This window comes from Centropristis striata, chromosome 24 (assembly GCF_030273125.1).
Source record: "Centropristis striata isolate RG_2023a ecotype Rhode Island chromosome 24, C.striata_1.0, whole genome shotgun sequence".
Taxonomy (NCBI): Eukaryota; Metazoa; Chordata; class Actinopteri; order Perciformes; family Serranidae; genus Centropristis; species Centropristis striata.
The window spans coordinates 21,721,516-21,744,851 of NC_081540.1; the positions used below are offsets into that span (position 1 = coordinate 21,721,516).

Genomic DNA, 23,336 nt, shown 5'->3' on the forward strand with positions numbered 1-23,336 from the left:
AGGAGAGAAGACAGGAGAATTATTAGAGGTGGGAATCAGCAGAGATACGGTTTTTACAACCCCGATACTTGAGTCACAATACAATATTATTGTGATTTTAAGCATTTTGCATGGTGGATTACCTCGGGGCTGCTGGAGGCAGTATCAAAATGACCAAAAAAGACACAAAATTACAAAAAAAAGACACAAAATGACAGAAAAAAACTAAATTACTTAAAAAAGACACAAAATGACAGAGAAAAACCACAAAATTATTTTAAAAAAGACACACAATTATTTTAAAAAGACACAAAATGACTAAAAAGACACAAAATTACCAAGAAAGGACACAGAATTACCAAAAAAGACACAAAATTATTTTAAAAAAGACAGAAAAATATTTTAAAAAGACACAAAATTACCAAAAAAAGTAATTAAAGGGACCTTCCACACACAACACGGTAAAGTGCCATTCATATAAAACTCACATTAAACTTTCATATCAAGGTGAGGTTTCAATTTTTGGTAGGAGCCACTTCATCAAGATGGCCGATCCGAGATGGCACCCATATAAAGTCTATGAGAACCAATACATCTTCCAAGCCACTCAGAAGGTCAATCTTGGTGTCAAAATCTACATTTTCTGGGTCAAAGAATCATTTAAAGCTGTTGAGAATATCACCAGATGATTATTTGATCAAATAGAAATGTTCATTTTCACCCAGACTGGTAGGCAACTCGCTTCAAGTGCTGCAGCAGAGAATCCTGAGCTGAAAATTTTTGGAATCTAATAATTATGTAAATACATGGCCAAAATGAACATATCTATTTGATCATCTAGTGATATTCTCAGTAGCTTTAAATTATTCTTTGACCCAGAAAATGTATATTTTGACACTAAGATTGATCTTCTAAGTGGCTTAGAAGATGTACTGGTTCTCATAGATTTTATATGGCTGCCATCTCCGATCTGCAATCTTGATGAATTGGCTCCTACCAAAAATGGAAACCTATGGTGATAGAGAGCATGTGGAAAAAATGTGGTGCTTTTGTCCGACGTGTCCCCTTTATTCTTAAATCTGGTCCTAAACCGCCGGACTATAGGTAATGTCAAAGGGTTCACATCCTTTTCGGGACATGACTTGTGGTCCATATCGCCCAGCCCTACTCTGCTGTATTGATTTTTCCACCTTACCTCCCAGCTCCTCCTCCTCCTCTTCTTCTTCTTTGGTGTCTCCGCTCCCCCTCCGGGCCGACCTCTGGGACTCCGGACTGGGCTCCGGGGACTCGGCCCCGTCCTGGCTCGCCACCAGCCCGTCCACCACGCTGTCCTCCAGGGTGGACAGGGAGCTGTGGCCGGGCCACTGCAGGGTGGACTCCGTCTCCTGCTCCGCCTCCACCGACGCCTCCAACCTGGGCTCGGAGGAGAGCAGCGGCGGGGGGAGGACCTCCGGGACCTCCGGGACTCCTGGATCCAACGGGGACGGCTGGAGTCCGGGGCTGGAGGAGGGCCGCGTGGCGGCGTTGAGGCCGTTGGTTAGAGGCGGAGGAGGTTCAGGAGGCTGGTTGGTGTTGGTGGAGGGAGGAGATCCATCCAGGTGGTGCTGGTACCTCAGCCAGTCCTCCCCCAGCTGGTCCCTGAAGCTGGACATGCGCTCTATCTCCTGCTTGTGGGGGAGGACGATGTCTAGTGGAGGAAAACACACATTTATGTTAAAACTCAATTAGGATAATATCATAACAGTGAAGAAGAGAAGGGGGTGAATTTAACCCTATAAAGCCTGAACCATGAAATAATTGCCAGAAAATTCAATTTTTGTAAAAACCGAGTGCTTATTAACCTGCTGACGAATTTTAAGAAATAAATAAATTGCATATATGAATTCTAATTTGTATCATATTTGATACATCAGGTCTTTTTGTGCATTTTGTTGCTCACAAAGTTTGTTTTTCTCGAACTAACAAAAACATATAAACCCTAACATTTTTAACCTTTTAAGACTTTGACTTTTCCTTTTTCCTCAACCATGCAAAATACATATTTTTTCCATATAACACAACATCATACATCTGCAGATATGAAGTTTTTTAATGCAGCAATGACTGATCCACTCGTGGAACCTGCATATCATTTTTGCTACATCTGGTATTTTTGTGCAATTTGTTGCTCAGTTTGTTTATTTTTTTATGGTTAAAAAAAATGCATATCATGATATTGGCAACGTTCTTACTTCTTGATGTAGTGGTTAAAGTTGTTTTAATCACAAAAAGCTACTTAATCCCTTTTGCTAAATACATGCGGCTTTCAAAATAAGAGCACAGTGTGTTAACAGAATCCACCACAGAGTTTACAAGAATACTGTCAAAATAAGATGCCTTAAATAAAACATACAAGAACCTTTATTCTCCTTTACAAAATGTCATTAAAATATGCCCCCAGAACTCCTAAATGGTTATTTTTATTATTTTCTCATACTCAAGAGTCAAGAGTAAATTTTTTTGTATTTGGCAAAAGTTGAGATTTGCACTTCACACTACATTTTAGATTTTTAAATATTTATACAGACTAAAAAAACAACATATTTTCTATATCTTTTTAAGTATTTCCGAATATCGTCAACAATATCGTTATCGCAAAATTAACCTTCAATATCGTGATATTCTTTTAGGGCCATATCGCCCACCCCTAGTTAAAATAATCGCCTAAATAATTTTTTGTCAAAATTGTTTTTTTGCCTAAATCATCTCCTCATTGCCACCTATGGTAAAATCACCTACATCCTCAGTTGATCAGATCATGTGATTTTACCCCTTTAAGATAATGGCCTATGTCAAGTGTGTGACTTATGTGGATTTATTATGCCTAAGTCAAAATAAAATGTGACTTAGGCAATTTTTTGAACATGCCTTTGTGACTTAAGCAAGATATGGTAACACTTTATTTTGAAGGTGTCTACATAAGAGTGCCATGAGCGTGTTATAAACATGACATGGGATGTGTCATGAACATTAATGACACTTTGAAGTAACATTAATGCTCATGATACTTGTCATGTCATGTTTCTGACAGGCTTGTGTCACTCTTATGTAGACACCTTCAAAATAAAGTGTTACCATATCTTGCTTAAGTCACAAAGGCATGTTCAAAAAATTGCCTAAGTCACATTTTATTTTGACTTAGGCATAATAAATCTGCTTAAGTCACACACTTGACATAGGCCATTATCTTAAAGGGGTAAAATCACATGATCTGATCAACTGAGGATGGAGGAGATTTTACCATAGGTGGCAATGAGGAGATGATTTAGGCAAAAAAAACTATTCTGACAAAAAATGATTTATCTTAAGTTACATAATTTACACAGTGTTATTACTATGCCAATAGCCATCCTTTGTTACATCCTTTTTGAGTGAAATGATCAATAAATGTCATATTTTACACTTTTGGTGAAGTTTTTTGTGTTTCCTGCAAAATTTGAAACAATGAGTTAGGCGATTATTTTAACAGGGTGATGATATTTGATATGATATTACACAAATATGTAATGGCATTGGATGGACGGTTTTATAACTTACTCTGTGAGGAGGAAAGTGGTCTGGGGTCGTAGTCTGTATCACTGGCAGTGGGCTCTGATATGCTGGCCCTTCTCACTTTCACCTTACCCTGGAACACCACAAGACAAATATTAAAATAAATAAAAATAAATTAAATTAAATTAAATATTTAAGTCAATATTGAGATGATAATTTCATGTTATTACTCATTGACTTTGGAAAAAAAACATTCATTCATTCATTTTTTCACCTATTAAAAATAAACAAAAATAATGGTGGAAAAAAAAAATAGATGAACTAAATAAAAAATAAAATAAAATTGAATTAAAAAATATATATATTTATACACACACATTTAAGTAATACATATAAAATAATAAATAAAAATTAATAAGAGCAAATAAATCAGATCAGTTATGCGAGAGCACGAAAAAAGCAGCATAAATTTAATAAATAAAAATAAATTAGACAAAATATGCTGTAGTGCACTGCCACACAAGCAAAAAATACTAAAATTATATTTAATAAATTAAAATAAATTAGATAAATTATGTTGTAGAGCACTGCCACAATAGTAAACAATACTAAACTTATATTTAATAAATAAAAATAAATTGGATAAAATATGCTGTAGTGCACTGCCACAATAGTAAACAATACTAAACTTATATTTAATAAATAAAAATAAATTGGATAAAATATGCTGTAGTGCACTGCCACAATAGTAAAAACACTAAACATATATTTAATAAATAAAAATAAATGAGACAAAATATGCTGTAGTGCACTGCCACAATAGTAAAAAACACTAAACATATATTTAATAAATAAAAATAAATTGGATAAAATATGCTGTAGTGCACTGCCACAATAGTAAACAATACTAAACTTATATTTAATAAATAAAAATAAATTAGATAAAATATGCTGTAGTGCACTGCCACAATAGTAAAAACACTAAACATATATTTAATAAATAAAAATAAATTGGATAAAATATGCTGTAGTGCACTGCCACAATAGTAAACAATACTAAACTTATATTTAATAAATAAAAATAAATTGGATAAAATATGCTGTAGTGCACTGCCACAATAGTAAAAACACTAAACATATTTAATAAATAAAAATAAATTAGACAAAATATGCTGTAGTGCACTGCCATAATAGCAAAAAATACTAAACATATATTTAATAAATACAAATAAATTAGACAAAATATGCTGGAGAGCACTGCCACAATAGTAAAAAATACTAAACATAAATTTAATAAATAAAAATAAATTGGATAAAATATGCTGTAGTGCACTGCCACAATAGTAAAAACACTAAACATATATTTAATAAATAAAAATAAATTAGACAAAATATGCTGTAGTGCACTGCCATAATAGCAAAAAATACTAAACATATATTTAATAAATAAAAATAAATTGGATAAAATATGCTGTAGTGCACTGCCATAATAGCAAAAAATACTAAACATAAATTTAATAAATAAAAATAAATTGGATAAAATATGCTGTAGTGCACTGCCACAATAGCAAAAAATACTAAACATATATTTAATAAATAAAAATAAATTAGACAAAATATGCTGTAGTGCACTGCCACAATATTAAACAATACTAAACTTATATTTAATAAATAAAAATAAATTAGATAAATTATGCTGTAGTGCACTGCCACAATAGTAAACAATAATAAACTTATATTTAATAAATAAAAATAAATTGGATAAAATATGCTGTAGTGCACTGCCACAATAGTAAAAAATACTAAACTTATATTTAATAAATAAAAATAAATTAGATAAATTATGCTGTAGTGCACAGCTTCAACCTTGTGAAAGATACTAGACATATATTCAATAAATAAAAATAAATTAGACCAAAATAAATTACATAAAATATGTTGTAGTGCACTGCCACAATAGCAAAAAATACTAAACATAAATTTAATTAATAAAAATAAATTAGATAAAATATGTTGTAGTGCACTGCCACAATAGTAAAAAATACTAAACATACATTTAATAAATAAAATAAATTAGATAAATTATGCCGTAGTGCACTGTTACAGCCTTGTGAAAGATACTAGACATATATTCAATATATAAAATAAATTAGACCAAAATAAATTAGATAAAATATGTTGTAGTGCACTGCCACAATAGTGAAAAATACTGAATATATTCATAATTTTGATAAACTATAATCAACATATTTCCGACAGTAACATCATTACCAATAACGGTCATCTCAGTTATCTTGTTTTCATCATCTTTGGAATCAAAAATGAAGATTAACTTCTGTTCCATTTTAAACACTTAAACTGTTAGCAGCAGCTCTCTTACTTTGGATTTCTTCCTCCGGATGTGTGAGACTGCCACGTCTCCGACCGACATGCTGTCGCTCAGCTCGCCGGCGCCACTCGACACGTCCTGCTGACTGCGTTCTGCTGACACAGCAGCTGGAGGGGCGGACTGGACCGGGACCCTCAGCTGGCCTGGTCTTGGCAGAACCTGCAGAACAGAGTGCTCCAATATTAGACGATTATTGACTCAGAAGAAAACTAAAAATATGACTCATTGGATATTATAGATTACTGAAATGCAACAGAACATTATCATCAAAGGCAGTAAAAAAAGTGTCAGAGTCAAACTCCGAGTCGCTAAAGAAGAAGCTGAGTAGAGTCACCAATAGCTGAGTTTGATTCCCAAGTCCCCAGTGTTCAAGTCCGAGTCCAAGTCCGAGTCATCAAGCAGAGTCACCATTACTTGAGTTTGAGTCCGAGTCCTAAGTCTCCATTGTTCAAGTCCGAGTCCAAGTCTGAGTCATCAAGCAGAGTCACCATTACTTGAGTTTGAGTCCGAGTCCTAAGTCTCCATTGTTCAAGTCCGAGTCCAAGTCTAAGTCATTAAGCAGAGTCTGAGTTAAGTCATCATTACCTAAGTTTGAGTCCGAGTCCCAAGTCCCCAGTGTTCAAGTCTTAGTCCAAGTCTAAGTCACCAAGAAGAGTCACCATTACTTGACTTTGAGTCCGAGTCCCAAGTCCCCAGTGTTCAAGTCAGAGTCCAAGTCTAAGTCACCAAGAAGAGTCACCATTACTTGACTTTGAGTCCGAGTCCCAAGTCCCCTGTGTTCAAGTCCGAGTCCAAACCTGAGTCACCAAGAACAATCCAAGTCGAGTCATCATTACCCGAAGTTTGAGTCCGAGTCCCAAGTCTCCACTGTTCAAGTCTTAGTCCAAGTCTAAGTCACCAAGAAGAGTCACCATTACTTGAGTTTGAGTCCAAGTCCTAAGTCCCCAGTGTTCAAGTCTGAGTCCATGTAACCAAGCAGAGTCCGAGTCCAGTCATCATTACCTGAGTTTCTGTCCAAATCCCAAGTCTCCAGTGTTCAAGTCCGAGTCCAAATCTGAGTCACCAAGAACAATCCGAGTCGAGTCATCATTACCTGAGTTTGAGTCCGAGTCCCAAGTCTCCACTGTTCAAGTCTTAGTCCAAGTCTAAGTCACCAAGAAGAGTCACCATTACTTGACTTTGAGTCCAAGTCCTAAGTCTCCATTGTTCAAGTCCGAGTCCATGTCACCAAGCAGAGTCTGAGTCGAGTCATCATTACCTGAGTTTGAGTCCAAATCCCAAGTCTCCATTGTTCAAGTCCGAGTCCAAGTCCGAGTCATCAAGCAGAGTCCGAGTCGAGTCATCATTACCAGAGTTTGAGTCTGAGTCCCAAGTCTCTAGTGTTCAAGTCTTAGTCCAAGTCTAAGTCACCAAGAAGAGTCACCATTACTTGACTTTGAGTCCGAGTCCCAAGTCCCCAGTGTTCAAGTCTGAGTCCATGTTACCAAGCAGAGTCCGAGTCCAGTCATCATTACCTGAGTTTGAGTGCAAATCGAGTCATCATTACCTGAGTTTCAGTCCAAATCCCAAGTCTCCAGTGTTCAAGTCCGAGTCCAAATCTGAGTCACCAAGCAGAGTCTAAGTCGAGTCATCACTACCAGAGATTGAGTCCGAGTCCCAAGTCTCCACTGTTCAAGTCTTAGTCCAAGTCTAAGTCACCAAGAAGAGTCACCATTAGCTGAGTTTGAGTCCGAGTCCCTAGTCCCCAGTGTTCAAGTCTGAGTCCAAATTTGAGTCACCAAGCAGAGTCTAAGTCGAGTCATCACTACCTGAGTTTGAGTCTGAAACAAAGTCCCAAGTCCCCAGTGTTCAAATTCAAGTCACCAAGAACAGTCTGAGTTGAGTCATCATTACCTGATGTCCGAGTCACAAGTCCAAGCCATCTAAATGCAAGTCCGAGTCATTGTGCGCCAGAATGCACAAGTCTGACTTTGAGTCACCAGAGTGCGAGTCATGTCACGAGTCCCGAAAATCAGGCTTTGAGCCCGAACCAAGCATTCAAATGCTGTTCTATTGAATTGAATGTTCATCATTTTGTATCCAACTGTACTTCTGTAGCATCATATTGGTGAATTAAAGCATAACATATTTTTTTGGTGTACACTATATTCTACTAAACACTTTGTTCTGTAAAAATGAACCAACTGGAGGGTGAGGGGATTTATTTGGAAGTCTGATTTCCATCTTAACATTATGTTATTTCTTTCCTCGGTTGTTCATCTGTATGAGTATCTGTTAAAAAATAGGAACTGTGATGTACCTATAAAACAAAAAAAAGAGGAACTTACTGATAACTCAGACGAAGACAGCGGGGTTCCATCAAGTTTAAGCTGGAAAAAAAAGTGGTTATGTCTTAAAATAAATTTCTCAATCACTTCTGCAGCCATATTTTCAACCCAGTATGACAGGAGAGCACTAAGCAGTGAGAGTGTGGCATGTAGAAACAATGTGAGTTCCCAGAGGTAGAGAGGAAGCTGTTTGGGAATGATTGTGTTTAGAGAGGCTGTGCTCTCAGATAAATCAACACATACAGTATAATGCCTTTGTTGATACAAAGATGAGCCAACAGCTGCTATAAATGGAACAGTATGTTTTAAGCTTATTTTAGAAACTGAACAGCTTCCAACGAACTTGTGTTTTAAAGACGAGGACATTATATAAACTCCCTTTGTCTTGGGCTGCTGTTTCCTACTACTTACTGTAAGCTTTCACAAGACAAATGTCAATGTAGGACTCTTTTATACCCACCGGTCAGACAGGTCTCTCCAAGTGGGAGTAGATACATTGCAAAAAGGAGAGGTCCCAGGATAGATCCCTGGGGGACTCCACTTCATCCTCTACCCCACTTCATTGTGGGGTCCCCCAGGGATCTATCCTGGGACCTATCCTTTTTGCAATGTATCTCCTCCCACTTGGAGAGATTTTTCAGAGACATGGCATGTCCTATCATCTTTACGCCGACGACTGCCAGATTTACATGCCAATCTCTAAGAACAGCCACTGCCCCCCTATTTGACTGTCTATGTGATGTCAAGGCTTGGTTAGCCCAGAAACTCAAAAAAAAAAACTCAACTGGGAAAAAACGGAGGTTATGTTGTTTTGGCAGTATGTTTTAAGCTTATTTTAGAAACTGAACAGCTTCCAACAAACTTGTGTTTTAAAGACGAGGACATTATGTAAACTCCCTTTGTCTTCGGCTGCTGTTTCCTACTACTTACTGTAAGCTTTCACAAGACAAATGTCAATGTAGGACTCTTTTATACCTACCGGTCAGACAGGTCTCTCCAAGTGGGAGGAGATACATTGCAAAAAGGAGAGGTCCCAGGATAGATCCCTGGGGCACTCCACTTCATCCTCTACCCCACTTCATTGTGGGGTCCCCCAGGGATCTATCCTGGGACCTCTCCTTTTTGCAATGTATCTCCTCCTAATTAGAGAGATTTTTCAGAGACATGGCATGTCCTATCATCTTTACGCCGACGACTGCCAGATTTACATGCCAATCTCTAAGAACAGCCACTGCCCCCCTATTTGACTGTGATGTCAAGGCTTGGTTAGCCCAGAGTTTTTTAAAACTCAACTGGGAAAAAACGGAGGTTATGTTGTTTTGGCAGTGTGTTTTAAGCTTATTTTAGAAACTGAACAGCTTCCAACGAACTTGTGTTTTAAAGACGAGGACATTATGTAAACTCCCTTTGTCTTCGGCTGCTGTTTCCTACTACTTACTGTCAGCTTTCACAAGACAAATGTCAATGTAGGACTCTTTTATACCTACCGGTCAGACAGGTCTTTCTCTGGACTCCACTTCATCCTCTACCCCACTTCATTGTGGGGTCCCCCAGGGATCTATCCTGGGACCTATCCTTTTTGCAATGTATCTCCTCCCACATGGAGAGATTTTTCAAAGGCATGGCATGTCCTATCATCTCTGACGACTGCCAGATTTACATGCCAATCTCTATTTGACTGTCTATGTGATGTCAAGGCTTGGCTAGCCCAGAATTCTTTTAAACTCAACTGGGAAAAAAACAGAGGTTATGTTGTTTGGCTGTGCCCTCATCGACCTGGGACCCCTCACAGAGTATGAGCGTCCTAAAGTCACCAGCCTTGGCATCACCATAGACAGCAATTTTAAATTTGATAAACAGATTAACAGCGTTTTAAAATTGTGTTTTTATCATCTTTGTCTTTTATCAAAAGTGAAACCGTTTTTATCTTTTACCCTCTTTGAACAGATCGTGCACGCTTTTTTTTCAAGTCAACTGTGTCCTCTGTCTTTTATTTATCTTGCTATGCTTATCTGTTTGATTTTATTGTTTTATTTATAGCATCATTTTAGATTTATGCACTTGTTTGATTATTTATTGCTTTTTGTTATATGGAAATGTTTGTTTTATTGTTCTTATGATTTTTTGTACAGCAGTTTGGAGGCGTTTTTGTTGTTTAAATGTGCTAATAAAGTGGATTGGACTGGATTGATTGGATTCTTTTTTAATGCTTGAGCAATGAAATGATCAGCTACTCACTCTGAGGTTTGCAGCCTTTGGGGAGAGATGTCGGACGGTGCAGGTGCGGTGGGTCTTCTTGAAGTACAGCGGGTTGCCCTGCAGGCTGAGCTAAAAGAAGACGTCACACTTTACGGCGCATTCGTCTCACATATGGTATGTTAAGTCAAATATGTTGAGGGAAGTGAACGTGTCCAGGAATGCTACGCTTCTGCATGTGTTTCCTTACTGTGTTGAGGCAGTGCAGCATTGAGAGAGGAGCCAGCTGAGAGTGCTCCAGCAGGAGGTTGTAGGCCAGGTCTAAGTGCTGGAGCAAGGACAACTGCTCCACACCTGTTTAATCACACAAAGAGAGGAAGAGATGAGGTCGACCATATATCGGGCCGATACGTGCGTGTGTTCGCCGATCAATTAGCCCATTTCACTGAGCCAACAGCAGGCAAGGCTGTGTGCAACACCTCCAGTCTCTGGTGAGCTGCTGCTGATACCAGAAAAAAGGAAAAACAGTGGTTATTTTTATTTGCTTCAAACCTTTTGTATTCCTATTTATACTGTTATACATGCATTAAAGCATGAAACATGTTTTTGGGTCATTTTGTATCTTTTTCGTTAATTTTGTGTCTTTTTTTGGTCATTTTGTATCTTTTTTTTGTCATTTTGTGTCTTTTTTTGGTCATTTTGTGTCTTTTTTTGGTCATTTTGTCTTTTTTGGTCCTTTAGTCCAATGAGGTCGACCATATATCGGGCCGATACGTGCATGTCTTCGCCGTTCAATGATCCCATTTCACTGAGCCAACAGCAGGCAAGGCTCGGTGCAACATCTCCATTCTCTGGTGAGCTGCTGCTGATACCACAAAAAAGAAAAACAGTGGTTATTTTTATTTGCTTCAAACCTTTTGTATTCCTATTTATACTGTTATACATGCATTAAAGCATGAAACATGTTTTTGTGTCTTTTTTGGGTCATTTTGTATCCTTTTCGTTCATTTTGTGTCTTTTTTTGTCATTTTGTGTCTTTTTTAGTCATTTTGTGTCTTTTTTTGGTCATTTTGTGTCTTTTTTGGTCCATTAGTCCAATGAGGTCGACCATATATCGGGCCGATACGTGCATGTGTTTGCCGATCAATGATCCCATTCCACTGAGCCAACAGCAGGCAAAGCTTGGTGCAACATCTGCCATTCTCTGGTGAGCTGCTGCTGATACTGGAAAAAAGAAAAACACATCAAATATGTGGATCATCTGAGGCGCCACCACCTCCAGGCCCAGAACAACATACACATTATTTGCTATCCAACTGTTAATATGTTTTATTTGTTAATCAATGTTTCTTTTTTTGTTTAAATTGAGACTTGTGGAACATTTGTTATCAATGTGTCATTTTTATCATGTAAATGGAGGGAGAAACGGCAATATCGGCTTCAAGAATCGGCCAAAAACATCGGCAGCACATATCAGGGATCGGTTAAGATTGATGTCAAAATAATCGTTATCGGCCTTAAAAAACCTGTATCGGTTGACCTCTAGTTGATATTAGAAACCACCTTCACTACATCAGAACTCCGACCGTGGCAAGTAAGCTAATAGCTTTGTATCCACTGCACTACTGGCAAGTATTTAATACAACTTAATGTCCAAAATGTGGAACTAACCCTTTAAGATGTTCACTTAAGTATATCAGACTTTCTCCTTCTCTGATTGAACATCCACAAATGGTGGCAAATTTTCTCTTAAACTAAGTCCATTTTATGAACATTATACTTCTATTTCACTCATTCATTCTGAGGCAAATATTGTACTTTTTACTACTCACATGAAAAACATGATCAATTTAAAATGATTTGACATTTTTATTAAGTTAAACCTCATAACAGTATATTAAGTAGTTAAAATGAGCCCAATCTTTACAAAAATAATGCATCTTACATCAATGCATCAATACAAATAATCTAATTAGAATATATAGACCAGGGATGGGCAACTGGAGGCCTGGGGGCCGCATACGGCCCGCACCCTCACTTGAAGTGGCCCTCAGTACAACTACATGCATTTCAGCATGAAATCTCAAAAGTGAAGTGTACAATTGCACAAAATTACTTCTTGCAATTAATGTTGGTCTGCTGTTCTTGCACTGGAAAAAAAAGAAATCACAGTAAGTGGTTATTTTTTATTTGCTTCAAACCTTTTGTATTCCTATTTATACTGTTATACATGCATTTGAGCATGAAACATGTTTTTGTGTCTTTTTGTGTCTTTTTTTAGCTATTTTGTGTCTTTTTTGGGTCATTTTGTGTCTTTGTCGTTCATTTTGTGTCTTTTTTTGTCATTTTGTGTCTTTTTTTGGTCATTTTGTGTCTTTTTTGGTCCTTTAGTCCAACATAAAATGTGATTTTGAATCTTTTTTTTCTTATCTTGAAAGTGCAGTGTAAAAATGCACAAAATTACTTCTTGCAATTAATGTTGGTCTGCTGTTCTTGCACTGAGAAAAAAAAATCAGTAAGTGGTTATTTTTAATTTGCTTCAAACCTTTTGTATTCCTATTTATACCGTTATACATGCATTTGAGCATGAAACATGTTTTTGTGTCTTTTTTAGTTATTTTGTGTCTTTTTCGTTAATTTTGTGTCTTTTTTTGTCATTTTGTGTCTTTTTTGGGGTCATTTTGTATCTTTTTTTTTGTCATTTTGTGTCTTTTTTTTGTCATTTTGTGTCTTTTTTGGTCCTTTAGTCCAACATAAAATGTGATTTTGAATCTTTTTTTCTTATCTTAAAAGTGCAGTATAAAAATACACAAAATTACTTCTTGCAATTAATGTTGGTCTGCTGTTCTTGTACTGAGAAAAAAAAACAGTAAGTGGTTATTTTTTATTTGCTTCAAACCTTTTGTATTCCTATTTATACTGTTATACATGCATTTGAGCATGAAACATGTTTTTGTGTCTTTTTGTGTCTTTTTTAGTTATTTTGTGTCTTTTTCGTTCATTTTGTGTCTTTTTTGTCATTTTGTGTCTTTTTTTGTCATTTTGTGTCTTTTTTGGGGTCATTTTGAGTCTTTTTTTAGTCATTTTGTGTCTTTTTTTAGTCATTTCGTGTCTTTTTTTGGTCCTTTAGTCCAACATAAAATGTGATTTTGAATCTTTTTTTTCTTATCTTAAAAGTGCAGTGTAAAAATGCACAAAATTACTTCTTGCAATTAATATTGGTTTGCTGTTCTTGCACTGAGAAAAAAAAACAGTAAGTGGTTCTTTTTAATTTGCTTCAAACCTTTTGTATTCCTATTTATACTGTTCTACATGCATTTGAGCATGAAATATGTTAAGTTACTGCACTGAAAACATATTTAAAATTGCAGTTTCATCATATCTGATTAAGTGCACGCTCCTATATGAGTGGGACCATTGTGCATAAAAAGTACTTTTACTACAGTAAGTTTTGAATGCGGGACTTTTACACGTAGTGGAGTATTTTACAGTGTGGTATTAGTACTTTTACTTTTTCCACCACTTTCACCCAGCCCATAATAAAGAACAAACTGTATAAACATCTTATACAGGAATAACAGAAGCCTGTTGATTTGATTCTCATGCTTTTCCCCCCAAACAGACACGATAAAGCGGCAGGTGTAAGGTTATCTCATGCTTCAACTCTGTGATGAGAAACAACATCCAAGACAAACACGAGAGCTCCCAAAACAGCTGGAGATGCGGCTCGCTGCACAGTGATCCGCTTCCTGTTTTTCAGCTTTTTTACGCTCCATTGGCTCGCTCCTTTCTGAGTGCTTTCTGTGACTTTATTGGAGCAAGATGAGGAAGTTTTACCGTTAATGGTCTCCAGCTCGTTGTTCCTGAGGACGAGCGTGAGCAGCTTGGCCCTGGCTCTCTGGCCCAGCGTTGGCGCCCTCTGCAGGCAGTTGTAGCCCAGGTTCAAGTGTTCCAGCTCACTCAGGGGCTGCGGAGAAACAACGAGGACACAAGATTTTAGATGGCTATGACAGCGCCATTGGTAGCCTTGAATCTCTGTGTCAACCCTCTGCAAGGAACCTTGGGGTTATTCTGGACTCTGACTTCAAGTTTACCAAACAGATAAGCTCCACTGTTAAAACCAGCTTCTTCCAACTACAAAAAAAAAAACCTATTTATTCTCCTTGCCGTTTAGTCCCAGCTAGGCAAGAATCCTTGGCTTTTCTTTTTTCTGAAACAGAACAAAGTGTCGTCACAAGCAGGGAAATGTAAAATGAAAGTGACACAAACCTTTAAAAACTCTGCACACTCCTGAATCTTGTTATGGCTTAGATCTAAGGACTTCAGGACGTTCAGTAAACTCTAGGGCAGAAAGAGAAAACAAAATTGGAGATAAAATCAAGTGATGAGTAAATAATGACGCATCTGTCTTGATACAGCTACAAATATTTCCATCTGGCTGCTTGTTTTAAGTATGTGAAGAGGTAAAATTATGTCAAAGTTATTATTTCTTAGTTATGCTTGAAATAAGTAATTATTGCTTTGAAATAGCAGTTTTATATATATATATATATATATATTTATGACTAAAAAAAGACACAAAATGACGAAAAAAAGACACAAAATGATGAAAAAAAGACACAAAATGACTTAAAAAAGAAACAAAATGACCAAAAAAAGACACAAAATGACACAAAATGACTTAAAAAACCCAAAATGACACAACATGACAAAAAAAATACAAAAAAATACAAAAAAAAGACACAAAATGACAAAAAAGACACAAAATGACTAAAAAAAACCCCAAAATGACACAAAATGACTAAAAAAAACCCAAATGACAAAAGAAACGCCAAAATGACTAAAAAAAAGACACAAAATGACTAAAAAAGACAAAAAATGACTTAAAGAAAACACAAAATGACTAAAAAAAGACACAAAATGACTAAAAAAGGACACAAAATGACTTAAAAAAAACCCAAAATGACACAACATGACAAAAAAAATACAAAAAAATACAAAAAAAAGACACAAAATGACAAAAAAGACACAAAATGACTAAAAAAAAACCCAAAATGACACAAAATGACTAAAAAAAAACCCAAATGACAAAAAAAAACGCCAAAATGACTAAAAAAAAGACACAAAATGACTAAAAAAGACAAAAAATGACTTAAAGAAAACACAAAATGACTAAAAAAAGACACAAAATGACTAAAAAAGGACACAAAATGACTTAAAAAAAAACCCAAAATGACACAACATGACTAAAAAAAAGACAAAAATGACAAAAAAAAAAAAAAAAGATACAAAATGACTAAAAAAATGACACAGAAAGACACAAAATGACTAAAAATAACACAAAATGACTTTGTACTTGACACAGAATTACTAAAAAAGTGTTTTTTTTTCCTCACTAGTGACTGGTCAAGGCAAACGATGGAGTTGTAGCTGAAGTTGAGCGTGTGCAGCTCCAGCCAAGGCAGCGCAGAGCTCAGGTCGCCTCCACACAGGGAGAGCAGCTCCTGAAAAAACACATATATCACTTGCTTTTTGACTCTTTTATAGCCAGACACGCTGTAAATATAGTCAGTGACACTTGCTGGCAGATTGGTTGCAAAATGAGAATACCTCCAGGGAGCTGAGGCTCTTTGAACACGTGAAGACCTCCAACTGGGAGTAAACTCCTCGGAGGCCCTCCAGACAGTGTGGAGGGATTCGCTTCAGCTGGGAAGGAAGAGAAACAAAAAGGTCGAGTGATGGAAAGTGAGAACACTGCAAAAAACTCTCAAAAAGAAGGAAAAAAAGTACAAAAATCAGGTGTATTTTGCTTAAAAATAGCTAAATTATCTGCCAATGGAACAAGAAATTTTGGCTTGTCAAGACTTTCCAAAACAAGTTATAATATCTAATCTCAATGAACCCACAAATACCTTAGAATTAGTTTATTCTAACTAATAACAAGTGCATTTAGGCATTATATTTCTTGAAACCAGCAAATATATTAATATATATTAAAAACTAGTGAACTTTTCTTGATACAGCTACAAATATTTCCATCTGGCTGCTTGTTTTGAGTATGTGAAGAGGTAGAATTATGTCAAAGTTATGATTTCTTTCTTTCTTGAAATAACTAATTATTGCTTTGAAATAGCAGTTTTATATGTACGAATAAAAAAGACACAAAATGACAAAAAAGACACAAAGTGACTAAAAAAAGACACAAAATGACCTAAAAAAGACACAAAATGACTAAAACAAGACACAAAATGACTAAAAAAGACACAAAATGACAAAAAAAAGACACAAAATGACAAAAAAAAGACACAAAATGACTAAAAAAGACAAAAAATGACCTAAAAAAGACACAAAATGACTAAAAAAGACACAAAATGACTAAAAAAAGACACAAAATGACTAAAAAAGACACAAAATGACTAAAAAAAAGACACAAAATGACTAAAAAAGACACAAAATGACTAAAAAAAGACACAAAATGACTAAAAAAGACAAAAAATTACAAAAAAAGACAAAAAATTACAAAAAAAGACACAAAATGACAAAAAAGACACAAAATGACAAAAAAAAACCCCAAAATGACTAAAAAAAAAACAAAATGACAAAAAAAAAACCAAAATTACTAAAAAAGACACAAAATTATTTTAAAAAAAAGACAAAATGACTTTGTATTTGTAAGTGTTGATGAAACAGCTTTGTAGCGTTTGATATTCTAGTTTCAAGCATGTATTTACTCAGTATAGGTGATAAAATCTCAGGCTGTAATATCTTATTGAGATAATTAAGGACCAAAAAAGTCTAACATAAAAGATGCTGACTAAGAAGAACTCTCTTATCAGACAAAAATAAGCAGATATCCTCTAGATCTAAGATATTTCATCTTACTTAGATTTCAGTTTTTGCAGTGAAAGAAGCATGGATGGAAAAACAAGAGGAAAAAATGAAGGAATTAACAAACGCAGGTTTATACTTTACCTCCAAACACTTTAAAGACTTGAATGGGAAGATTTTCACCACAGACTGAAGTTTAACCCCTTGTGGGTTGATGAGCTGCATTTAAAAAACAAGACAAACAACATAAACGACGGTAATATCAAGGTATTAAGAATCCTGACAGTATGATTTTCAATCAGTCAAAAATAGACGCTGCAGAAAAAAATATTAGACAATTGTTTTCTTCAGTTTCTTTATCATTTTAATGCCCAGTACAACTAAAGGTATATTTATTTGGACAAATATAACGATAACAAAAAAATAGCTCATAATAGTTTAATTTAAGAACTGATATCTAGACATTTTCCATGTTTTTATTGATAATAACCAAAATCATTATCAATAAAACCATGAAAAATGGTCATTTTGTATTTTTTGTCATTTTTTGTCTTTTGTACATCAATTTTTGGTCATTTTGTGTCTTTTTTTAACGGTAATTTTTACATCTTTTTTTCGTCAATTTGTGTCTACAAACATTCTTGATAATAACCAAAATCATTATCAATAAAACCATGAAAAATGTCTAGATATCAGCTCTTAAATTAAACTCTTATGAGCTATTTTTGCTGTTATCATTATATTTGTCCAAACAAATGTATCTTTAGTTGTACCAGGTATCATTTTCCATGACTGTAAACTCATGATAATAATAATAATAATAATAATAATAATAATAATAATAATACATTTTATTTGTAATGCACTTTACATCTCAAAGTGCTACAGGTTAAAAGCATAACAGTGTCATTATAAAAAGGATTAAAAAAAAAGAAAAAACAGCTAAAAACAGAAAACAAACATACATAATCAAAACACCATCAATGATGTTTATGTGTAATACACAGCAGCTACCACTAGGGGTCAGTCGCTAGGCAGATTAGCTGAGAAACCTGGCGACTTACAGGACTTCAGAATCTAAAATGACTCTGTCCCTGTTTGAGTTTCATCCTGATGATAAAAGAGAGCCAGCCAACACGGACCAAGCTGTTTTGGGGCGATTTTTGTCATTTTATTTTGAAAGGAAAGGAATGAGTTCTTAAACCAGGCAGTTAGCAAGTTAGCATGTTAGCGCCTTGGGGTCCATCCTCTCAAACTCAATAAGGATTTTGAATGGGTTGGTGGTAAGATGCCTGAAAAAATGTTCTGTGGTTAACACAAGCTGAAGAGATATTCACATTTTATTTTAAATACCCCCACATGCGAATTTTGAAATTTTTACACATCTTTAAAACACAGCAGGGGAAAGACAGCATGAACCCATCAGCATATTTTTACATAAATGTCAGTGAATTCAAGATTTATTTTGATCAGACTAAAGTAGTAGAGACAAGCACCAACTCTGTCATTGATTTAAAAAAATAGGTTACATGGAGTAGGGCTGGGCAATATGGCCCTAAAACGACATTGCAGGCTATTTTTGCGATAACGATATTCTTGACGATATTAGGAAACACTTAAAAAGATAGAAAATATGATTTTTTTAGTCTGTATAAATAATTAAAAATCTAAAATGTAGTGTGAAGTGCAAATCTCAACAGTTGCCAAATAGAAAAAATGTACTCTTGACTCTTGAGTATGAGCAAATAATAAAAATAACCATTTAGGGGTTCCGGGGGCATATTTTAATGACATTTTGTAAAGGAGAATAAAGGTTCTTGTATGTTTTATTTAAGGCATTTTATTTTGACAGTCTTCTTGTAAACTCTGTGGTGGATTCTCTTAACCTAAGTTGCACCTTATTTGTTTAATGGCACCAATATTTTTATTTTTCTACTGCATATTCATATTTATTCTGCACTGGAATTTACTCCTTAATACATACTCCTTCTTTAGACACTTTATTTTTATTTTTACATTACATTTCTATTGTATTTTATTGTATTTTTATATTTTATTGCTTGAAGTATGCCTAGGTTGTTCTTTTTATTTAATTGTGTTGTTATTGTCTCTGTGTGTAATGCTGCTGCTACACTGTAATTTCCCAGCTTGGGATAAATAAAGTATATCTATCTATCTATCTATCTATCTATCTATCACACTGTGCTCTTATTTTGAAAGCTGCATGTGTTTAGCGACAGGGAGTAAGTAGCTTTTTGTGATTAAAACAACTTTAACCACTACATCAAGAAGCAGGAACGTTACCAATATCATATGCATTTTTTTTTAACCATGAAAAAAAAAAAGATATATTATCGTGAACGATACAATATGTCAACTTTCCTGGTTAATGGTAGAGTACAGGTTGGCGTGCAATACAACAACATTTTTTAGAAACACTGTCTATTCTTTTCAACCTGTTTTCTTATATAACCAAATTGTCAGATGTGATCAGGTTCATTCTTATGAGACAAGGTCAGCTAATGGTGGTCAGATGATGTTACCATGTCCAAAATCAAATGCCTTAAAGAGAACAGTTATTTATCGTGCTATCAGTTATTGGAATAATTGCCCACTGAATATACGTGAACTGAATAGTAAAGTATCTTTTAATTATTACTTGAGAATGCACTATTTAAATTTGTGAGTAGTGAATTAACATATTTACTGTATGAAAGTGAGAATTAATGTAATAGATATGAATGTAATAACTTATTCTGAATGATTTCTGATGACGTATATAATAATGTCTACAATGTTTAATTGTTAAGTGATTTTTGTTTTGTCTTGTGGAGCCCAGGAAGACTAGCTCCTCCCACTTTTGGTGACAGCTAATGGGGATCTTTTTAACAATAAACAATAATAACAATAACAATGGTACACCCTGAACACGGAGACAGAATTTGAGAGGCCCAGCTCACCTTGAGGGAGATGGTCTTCTGCAGGACGTCAAACAGGAACTGCAGCTGCAGCAGGGAGGCGGTGTCAGCAGGGTGGGAGGGCAGCGCCAGGAAGCCGTGCAGCTGGCTCCTGGACAGCAGGTACTGTTCAAACAGCCTGATGAGCTGCTGCAGGCTGGACGCCAGCAGGGTCAGAGTGCTGCTGCCGTCCAGCACCAGGTCCCCTGGAGGGTTGGACAGACAGGTCACTGTTACAACTTTATTAGTATGGAACCTTTCCTTCATTAAATGCAACACAAAGTGCTTCAGAGTGTGGCATTAAGAACAAAACACAATACAATTTAAAATAACATTTTAAAAAAGAAATAAAATGAACAAAGAAATAAAAAACACAAGGAAAACAATATATATACAGAGTAAAAGTAAGAGTAAAATTGAACGGCAGAAAAATAAAAGCATAAAAAATATCAAAAAATATCAAAACAAAACAGAGAAATAAAAACACAAGAAAAACAATATATATATATATATATATATATATATATAGTTTACGTTGTGTTTTTATTTGTTTACTTTATACAGGGTAAAAGAAGTAAGAGTAAAAATTGAACGGCAGAGAAATAAAAGTGTAAAAAATATCAAAAACAAAAACAAAGAAATAAAATAACCAAATAAATAAATACACAAGGAAATCAATATATATACATATACATATATATATATATATATATATATATATATATATATATATATATATATATTGTTTTCCTTGTGTTTTTATTTGTTTAATTTATACGGAGAGTAAAAGTAAGAGTCAAATTTAACGACAGAAAATAAAAGCATAAAAAAAAAAAAAAAACTACATTGGCTGAATGCCTCCCTAAATAAGCAAGTCTCCAATTGATTTTTTTTTTTATTATTGACAGTTAGAATCCACTACTGCAAGGTTGGCAAATAAGTGTGCTCACACCAAACCCACTCTGAATTAATGTAATTTGCCTAGCGATTATACATATCATATAATCATATGATGAGATATCACTGAGCCAGATCCAAGCAGCAACATGAGACTTTGAAAACACAAAGAAAGATTCAATATCAGGCTTCCCCACAAAGAAAATCTGGCATAATGTGCAGCTCACACTGTGTTAATAAGTGTGTGTGTGTGTGTGTGTGTGTGTGTGTGTGTGTGTGTGTGTGTGTGAGCTTGTTTAAAAGCTCTGAACTGCTATGTGTATAGTGTGTTCATATGCATGTATGTTCATCATTGTACTTCATGGAGACAAAGCCTGTGGACCCCTTGAAATTTGGGGTCTTCTTCATTATTATTATTATTATTATTGTTATTATCATCCTTTTTCTTATTTTTCAACACTCAATATTGTTGATATGCTTGGTTGGTAGTATTGCCATTGTTATTTATTGTTTGTTTGTTTGTTATGCTACACTACCACTTTATCTTCTTTGTTGCTGTTGCTATTATTGTTCAATTGATGCTTGCCACACCTGCTTGTTTGTTTGTTTTAAACTAAATGGAAAAACCAATAAAAAATTGATCACAAAAAAAAGAGTGTGTGTGAGTGAACACACACACACACACACAGAGCTCCCTGCTGCTGTTTTGGATGAATTATGCCATTTGATTGGCAGCCCAAACACACCTGACACGACTCATTTGTCACCCAGATGCATGTGGTACATAGCTACACTTCCTGAATAGAGTGTGAGTGTGTGTGTGTGTGTGTGTGTGTGTGTGTGTGTGTGTGTGAAACTGTAACATACCATCATTTCGGAGCAGAGCAGCCAAACTGTGCACCAGAGAGGACTGGCCACTGTTAGCTACAGCCATCCTGACAACAACAAGCACAATATATTAATACATATTAACCCTATAAAGCCAAGTGTGTCATATTTGATACACAAGTTGTTGAGACCTCTACATCATCAGTCTGATATATTTTTTTTCCTGAAAAACCTGATGTATACATGTGTTGGAGATTAAAAAAACAACTGAGCAACAAATTGCGCAAAAATACCAGATGTAGCAAAAATGACACAGGTTCATTGCTGGGTGAAAACTTCATATCAGCTGATAAATATTTTTTTTCTTGCATATTTGAATTAAATGTTAAAAGGAAAGTCTTAATAGGATAAAAATGTTCGGTTTTGTGTTTTTGTTAGTTCAAGAAAAACAAACTGTGAGCAACAAATTGCACAAAAAGACCTGATGTATCAAATATGATACAAATTAGAATTCATATATGCAAATTTGATTTTTTTATTTTTTGTCAGCAGGTTCAATAAATACTCAGGTTTTTAAAAAATATAATTTTCTGGCAATTATTTCATGGTTCAGGCTTTACAGGTTAATAAAGTTAATTTTCCTTCTAAACCTGCTGATATATAACCGTTAAATAGCACTTTAAGTGGGTCATTCGTGCAGTGCATTAGTAGCAGCCTTGGCTAATATTAGCATTGAAAGCTAACGTTAGCTTGTTTAGCTAAAGCAAGCTAGCTGCAATTTCCTGGTAGCTATTCAGAAAAAAACAACATACCTGTGCAGTGACAGTGAACAAACGGACAGCTAACATAAAGTTTTACTTCCGAGACGGCAAGACTACAAGGTGTTCATGTTTAAACGTGGAGAAAAACAACGTTTTAGTGAGAAATTGTTGGTTTCACAGTGCTGTGCACAGTGGTGTTGACATCTTTTTGTCACGTGATAACTAGCCAAAAGCTGCTACGGTGGCCCCGGTGTGCCAAAAAGCAAACTCATTCATAATAACGCGAAAACACACATACTTTTCTTGAATAATAAGATTTGAAGAGTTATCTGGAAATATATATAATCAGAAACTTTTACTGGAAATTGCATTTAATGGTTTTCAAGGGTTCGGTTCAGCATTTTCTAATAATCTCAATATATTTTCGACATTATTTTACAATTAATGTATATTTACCAAAGTAAAACCCCACTTTCATGTTTTCTACAAAGAAATCAAGCAATATATTTGACAAGAAGTATATTTGAATGCTGTTGATACAACTAAAAAGAGATGCAAAACAGCTGCAAACAAAACAAAAAATGAAACGAAGTGACCATAAAGAAAGAAAACAACTACAAAGACGTGCAAAACAAATACAAAA

At 35.1% G+C, this 23,336-nt stretch overlaps 1 protein-coding gene across 1 annotated transcript in view; it reads right to left on the reverse strand.

Annotated features, from left to right (window-relative positions):
- The window catches only part of stk11ip (serine/threonine kinase 11 interacting protein), an 82,303-nt gene extending 59,384 nt beyond the window's left edge, over nt 1–22,919 (reverse strand). The window contains 14 exon segments of the mRNA XM_059327641.1: nt 1,175–1,666; nt 3,556–3,643; nt 5,891–6,058; nt 8,227–8,268; nt 10,465–10,554; nt 10,673–10,776; nt 14,260–14,389; nt 14,692–14,763; nt 15,819–15,926; nt 16,033–16,128; nt 17,395–17,469; nt 20,211–20,413; nt 21,972–22,039; nt 22,745–22,919. Coding sequence (XP_059183624.1) covers nt 1,175–1,666; nt 3,556–3,643; nt 5,891–6,058; nt 8,227–8,268; nt 10,465–10,554; nt 10,673–10,776; nt 14,260–14,389; nt 14,692–14,763; nt 15,819–15,926; nt 16,033–16,128; nt 17,395–17,469; nt 20,211–20,413; nt 21,972–22,038 — 1,735 coding nt within the window. The 5' untranslated portion in view covers nt 22,039; nt 22,745–22,919.
- Between the last annotated feature and the right edge of the window lie 417 nt (nt 22,920–23,336).